The 6,446-nt window shown below is 46.4% G+C and overlaps 1 protein-coding gene and 1 non-coding gene across 3 annotated transcripts; both read left to right on the top strand.

Moving 5' to 3' along the window:
* Positions 1 to 495: 495 nt before the first annotated feature.
* Positions 496 to 5,363, top strand: RPL32 (ribosomal protein L32). Of its 2 annotated transcripts, none has more exons than XM_006740241.3 (4): positions 496 to 613; positions 1,907 to 2,007; positions 2,647 to 2,828; positions 5,178 to 5,363. In XM_006740241.3, exons 2-4 carry the CDS (start codon positions 1,912 to 1,914, stop codon positions 5,305 to 5,307), a joined length of 408 nt encoding a protein of 135 aa, XP_006740304.3. In that variant the 5' UTR covers positions 496 to 613; positions 1,907 to 1,911; the 3' UTR covers positions 5,308 to 5,363. The 2 variants fall into 2 exon arrangements, with proteins under 2 accessions (XP_006740304.3, XP_081678765.1); XM_081822639.1 differs by lacking the exon at positions 496 to 613 and adding an exon at positions 728 to 958.
* Positions 1,700 to 1,839, top strand: LOC115943247 (small nucleolar RNA SNORA7). Its single transcript, XR_004077850.1, has one exon. It is a non-coding gene; the product is annotated as a small nucleolar RNA SNORA7 (small nucleolar RNA).
* Positions 5,364 to 6,446: the final 1,083 nt, after the last annotated feature.

Raw genomic sequence — 6,446 nt, 5'->3', positions numbered from 1 at the left:
GGGGGAGCAGCAGAGGGAGAGGGAGAAGCAGGCTCCTCACTGAGCAAGGAGCGCGATGTGGGACTCGATCCCAGGACCCTGAGATCACGACCTGAGCCGAAGGCAGACACTTAACGACTGAGCCACCCAGGCGTCTCGTCTCATTGCTATTTTACTCTATATGTTCACGTGAGAGAATTAGGAAGTCTCTGTTTTGTTCCTTCCTGGCCACTAAGAGGCGCACTTAGTAGCAGAAGAAACGCGGGCGGAAATAATCCAAAAACTGAATTCTTCTCCGGAGAAATGGCTTCAATTTCTGGCGGAAGTCTATGTCCCCCACCAGGTCTTAGAAGCTCAGAAAGAATTCCAAATGTTCTACGTAGTCCCAACAGAAGATATGAAAAATTCTCAGTACTACGCTGAGATATTAACATCTAGGAAAACAAAGGTGTCCCTCGACTTTTTTTCAGTATTATTTTTCTGAGGTGTCTCTCTTTTCTTTGAAGGACCAGGAACCGGAAGTGCTCTTTTTTCCCTGCCAGGACCCAGAGGTTAAGTCCCATCAGCCCTCGCGCGCCACCTTCCCCTCTCTTCCTCGGCGCTGCCTGTGGAGGTGGCAGCCATCTGTTACTGGGTGAGTTTTAATCGTTGGCCATCTGCATCTCTGCGGCCTTCATCTGATCCTATCGCTTCGTGGTGAGGAGGCTTGCCCTTCCAAGCAGTCGCCTTGGTGGGCTTTGTCCTTGTCGGTTGGCTGGAGTACGTACACGAACAGAGCGAAGCGGCCCAGTTGATGGTGGACGTTCGCTTCCCAGGGCCACTTGCCCTCCTACGGAGGCCGCCTGGTGTCTCTCTTAAGAGTTGCGGACAAGCTGGTTTGAGCCCTGGGAGTGAAGGTCGCTGTTCGGGTCTAGACTGAGGGGGCCGTGGAGCGACCCGAGGGTTCCGATTTGATGACTGGAATACTCGGATCCCCTTGGTCAGTCATGTGTGCCCGCGTGTATTTTCTGTTTGCGCAGACCGACGCTCCCTCCTCCGCAGTTTTCCGGTCTGGGGGTTGCTGCTGCAGCCGGACCACTTAACAGACCAACCACCATGAGCTGCGAATCGATTAGCTCCGTTAACAGAAATGCTGATGGCGGGTCAGGGTCTCTGGGAATATAAAATTGCGTCCTTGTCTTCGAGGATATAATGTTGCGGGCGGGGGTGCGTTCGTTTACCGAACACGACGTTCGCTGGGCACTTAACCGGGTGCTAAACAAGGAAATAGAGGCGGTGAAGAGACGAGAACAAAAAGTGTGCTGCAGGCGAAAAGAATAGGGTAACCGAGAAGGCCGCTTTGAGGAGGGTTTTTAATTGAGACTCGGATGATCTCCAGGTAGAGCAGGAAGTTCAGAGGTCTAGAAACATACGTACATCGTGGCTTTGTAGGCCTGTTGTGAGGGAATTGCAGAGCAACAGCACTCGGGGCAACAGAGGTTTCTCTTCACCTCTCTTTGGGTTCAGTCATTGCAGGCATTAAGTGTGCAGGATCATTCCCGTTTCGGTTCTTGTAGACTGCCCAAGTTCTGCATAACTAAAAGGAAATTGGACCATCTGGGGATTGGGACATTGGAAGTGGGATTTGCTGCCCTGTGCAAGCTGAGAACGTTCGGGGGTCGATTTGTCTTAGATCAGCTGTTAGCATTCTTCCTTGGCTTTAGTGGGTGAGGTGACTCCTGACCTCTCAGGATCGCGTCTGGAGAGTGGTTAGTATTCTGCCAGCTTCGGAGTCGGGAGGGAAAGCAAGCCTGGCAGAGGTACCCATTCCATTCCCAGTTTGCTCAGTAGCTGGTGATTGGAAGACACTCTGCAACAATGTTCAAGCCCTGAGCAGGAAAGCCTCCTTCCAGGACTGCTTGACACCATCTCTCCCTCTTTCCTGAAGGCATCATGGCTGCCCTCAGACCTCTGGTGAAGCCCAAGATCGTTAAAAAGAGGACCAAGAAGTTCATCCGGCACCAGTCAGACCGCTATGTCAAAATTAAGGTATGTATCGTCCCGGGATGGAAGTGTACTTTGGGATGGAGAAAGGAACTCCTAAATGGGCTCTTGGACTTCTGGCATCACCTGGTTGAGAGATCACCTTTGGCAGATGAACCAGTCTGGTTGGTGGTAGAGCTTTCTAGAAACCCAGGTCTCCCTGAGTATGCCTTACTGGCACTCAGTCACTTGATTATAATATAAATTGAAATTTAAATGATCAGGGACACTTGGCTGTTTTGAGGTGTCTAGAGACTTGAACCATTTTAGGTGGCCTTAAGACGTTGAGAGTAGATTATCCTTATTTTTATGATGAGAAAACTTAACATCTTGAGTGCAGTGCTGAAACCCGTGCTCTTCACTCTTGATCTTAACTGTATACACAGTCCCTTCACATTCTATCAGTATGTAGTCTGCTTTTCCTTTGTTGAGGAGTGTGGATGTGGGTCTTTATTCTTGGTAGTCAAATGCAGGAGCCCCTATTTTTTTCCACCCCCCCCCCAAAAATCTAAAGATGTAGTGAAATACTGTAACCCAAAGACAGCTGCTGTTTGGCATATTTCCTTTTCATTGGGTCCCCCCTTTTTTTTCCTCCAAAGGGAAGAGTTGTTAGCAAAGACACTAACCCTCCTGTGTTTATTTCAGCGCAACTGGCGGAAACCCAGAGGCATTGACAATAGGGTGCGCAGAAGATTCAAGGGCCAGATCTTGATGCCCAACATTGGTTATGGGAGCAACAAGAAAACAAAGCACATGTTGCCAAGTGGCTTCCGGAAGTTCCTAGTCCACAACGTCAAGGAGCTTGAAGTGCTGCTGATGTGCAACAAGTGAGTTGGGTCCCACCTCTGGGTTCAGGTGTCAGAAGTCTGCATCTGTGAGCATTTTTGGTAGGGACTCTAGACTTACAGATTGCATTTGGAAGAGTTGTATATTCTCTTGGGAGCTTAAAGAATGCTTGTTGGGGACTTGGAAATGTTTCCTTTGCTGGAGCAGGGTAAGGGAACTTGTCCTGAAAAGTGTAGAGACCCAAGATCTGGAAAGAGAAGGACTTTGCCCAATAATAAAAACACTGTGGTATCCTTTTGGCAGTTCTTTGCAGAACATTGCTTTATGTGGAGGTAGCAGGGAGATCAAATATAGCCTCAGGCCTAAGGGGCACTTCATGCTGTGGCCATGGGTATCTTCCTTCAGAAATCTACAGGAATAGACGAGTTGCTGCCTGATTAAGAGCTCTGTGATCTGAGGTGGAGAAAAGGAAGAGTATGGCTTACACAAAGTTGTAGAGATGCAAGAGTGCACGGAGGGTTCACAGCATTACTTCAAAGTATTTTGAGAAAGTTAGACACTTTATGAGCTCTGTGTGAGAGAGACTTGTGGTCTGCTTAGACTAAAACTAGGGCAGTGGGGTGAGAAAATATTTCATGTGGGAAGTGATTCAGATGCTTTGAATCCGGATTGGAGGGAATGGTGGGGTTTTTTTGGTTAAGCAGAGGACCGTTTTCTTCCCTTTCCATTAAACAGAAGGTGAAAACCTGTGTTTTCCTAATTAGGACGTGGAAAGGAGGGTGACTAACTGTAGCACGTAGGTGTGCTTGCTTACAAAGATCTTTCATCTATAGCGATTGCAGACACAAGTAATAGAAATAAACGAAGCCATTATTCTCACTTTGTGGTGGAGTTTTCTAAGTTGGGAATGTAACTGGGTGTTGGAATCCTGGAAATTTTCCTTAGAAAATCCTTGGGTGAGCATCGGAATTGGGGATGACTGCCCAAACTGCGATTAGGTGGTTGGAGAATTGTGACAGACAGATGCAGTACCTGTTGCGTAGCAGAAATGCTGCAGTGCAAGTGTCGCTTGTTGCCAGAAAGATACTCTTTAAATAGCTCGTCAGTTTGTGTCAGGAGCCGTAGAAGTATTTGAAAGCTAGGACCTTAAATCCACAAGTTCCATTTCTGGATATCTATCCCTAAATGAAAAGCATTTTGAAACAGTGATCACTTGTTCGATTCAGTTTGAACAATTGAAAATACGATTTGTGAATGGTGGGAGTACAAGCACTGGGTGGAGTGTTGGACATGTATTTAAAAGGATTGTCATGTGTGGGGAAAATGCCCAGGCAGACAGGTAAGTATTTAAGACGATATGTATAGTGATTGATTGGTTATTAAATACACATGTGGATAAGGACTTGCGGTAGGGGTGTAGATTTCAGTGTTGAAAACAAAGATTATGGAAACATTGCAAAATACAGCTATTTTGAGGGGTGCCTGGGTGGCTCAGTCGTTAAGCTTACTTAAATAAATACTTGAAAGATTTTGTTTTTAAGTAAGCTCTGTGCCCAACCTGGGGCTTGAACTCGCTACCCTGAAATCAAGAGTCACATGCTCTACCAGCCAGCCAGGTGCCCCTAGAGTATCTTTTCTTAACCAGATGTTGATGGTGTCATAAATCACTTCGCTAAAATGTGCTCAGTAGGCCAGTTTGTTACTGAACTGGGGCCTGGTGCAGCTGTGAAGAATGAGTAGGTTAGAACAGTATCTGGCAGCCAGATACTTGGGAAATATTCGGTATAGCTACTTGCTGGGTGACTTTCAGGCAATGTTACTTCTCAATTTGAATTTTGTCTGCAGCAGTCAAACAAGTAAAATGTTAATGTCTAGGCCAGGAAATCCTTGGCTTAATCAGACTGTTGGATTCTGCTCTTGCTTACTTTGCAGAGAATTTAAGAACTTGATGGTCAAGTCCAAGCTCCCTGAGACTGCCCTGTGTTGGGCAGATTGACTGAAAGGATTGGGGGAGAACGTTTGAACTTGGAATCTGGGACTGAGCCATCCTAGCCCCGTCCATTTCTAAATATCTGACTTGGGAATTCACTTCCACCTTTAAGGGTCATGGTTTGTAAGAGGAGGCAATACCTGGATTACGAGTCTGCTTTTAAGGCTTAAATGAGGAGACAATGAGTACTTGTGTCACTGCCAGGGAATACTTGAAGAGCCTCGCTGCTGGTACCATGGAATTTAGGAAAGTTAGGCTTTGGGACTGTGTCGGTCTTCATCAGCTTTGCCAGTGCCCTCGTGGCTCTGGAGCTGCTGTGACCCAAAACCGCCGCCCTCCCCGGGAAGCTCAGGAGTGTGTGTGCATCTGGCTTGCTCCTTACTAACTGCTTCTCTTCCAGATCTTACTGTGCAGAGATTGCTCACAATGTCTCCTCCAAGAACCGCAAAGCTATTGTGGAAAGAGCAGCCCAGCTGGCAATCAGAGTCACCAATCCCAACGCCAGGCTGCGCAGCGAAGAAAATGAATAGACAACTTGTTGTGCACGTCATATTTGTGTTAATAAAACCATAAAACTGCCATCTGGCATTTGCCTCTTTGGTTTTACTCTTTGGTTTCTTACTCTGACAACTAGTCATGGAGATTATTCTTGTGCTGACTAATGCTCTGTGGAATCCTCCATTTGGAAGGGGTTTATAAAGGATACTTAATTCTTGAAAGGGTACAGGCCTCTGGTGCCCAGAGCAGCCTTGTCAGCTCCAGCTGGGGCTGGGGAAGAGGGGTTGGAAGAGACTTGGGCTTCAGACCAAGGACGGTTCTAAGACCTTTGATTGAAGGACTTTGCAGCTCAGAGCAAGTGTAGTCCTCCTTAGCCCCACTTTGTAAATTTTTGGATGACGGTCACTATGTAGTCCTTGTGAGGTAGCTTCTGAGCAAAAATATGACAGGGTGACCCACAAATCCCTCTACGATCAGCATTGGATGTCCGAAGATAACTTTTGTCTCCCTTTTATAACCCTCCCCCAGCTTGCTGCTTCAGGTAATTTAACAGCAGTTTCTGAAGGTGTGGGATCCTTGGGCCTCTTGATCAGTACTCAGGATTTAATGATCAAGCTGCCTTTTCAACTAGCCCTAAACCTTAGGCCTCAAAAGCTAGAATTTAGCTGGGTGAATTACAGGCATACCTCTTGAGATACTGAGGTCCAGTTTGGTTTCAAACCACTGATAAGCAAGTCAAACGCATTTTCTGGTTTCCGAGTGCATATAAAAGTTCTGTTTATACCGTTAATTTATTATGTGCAATAGCATGTCTAGACAATGCATACCTTAATTTTAAAATAAGTTTATTGCAAAAAATGCTGACCATCTATTGCAAAAGTGCTAAACATCTTTGAGTTGTAATCTTGGCTGGTGGAAGGTCTTACCTCCATGTTGATGGCTGCTGAGTGATCAGAGTGGTGGCTGCTGAAAGCTGGGGTGACTGGCAGTTTCTTAAAATTAAGACCATGAAGTTTACTGCATTGACTGAGCCAAGAAAGATTTCTCTAGCATGATACTGTTAGCACTTCACCCAGAGAGCTTTCAAAATTGGAGTCCCCGCAGAACCTGTCACTGTTTCATCAACCAAGTTCAGTCCTCTGTTATTTCAACAATCTTCCACAGCATCTTC

This window comes from Leptonychotes weddellii, chromosome 1 (genome assembly GCF_054177405.1).
Source record: "Leptonychotes weddellii isolate Sample4059 chromosome 1, ASM5417740v2, whole genome shotgun sequence".
Taxonomy (NCBI): domain Eukaryota; kingdom Metazoa; phylum Chordata; class Mammalia; order Carnivora; family Phocidae; genus Leptonychotes; species Leptonychotes weddellii.
Note: the sequence above shows the minus strand (reverse complement) of the source record. Positions and strands in the feature narration are given on the sequence as shown.

Coding starts and splice junctions, on each gene's coding strand:
- RPL32 (XM_006740241.3), top strand. CDS start 1,912: ATGGCTGCCCTCAGACCTCTGGTGAAGCCCAAGATCGTTAAAAAGAGG. Junction 2,008..2,646: donor ACCGCTATGTCAAAATTAAG/GTATGTATCGTC, acceptor TGTTTATTTCAG/CGCAACTGGCGGAAACCCAG. Junction 2,829..5,177: donor GTGCTGCTGATGTGCAACAA/GTGAGTTGGGTC, acceptor CTTCTCTTCCAG/ATCTTACTGTGCAGAGATTG.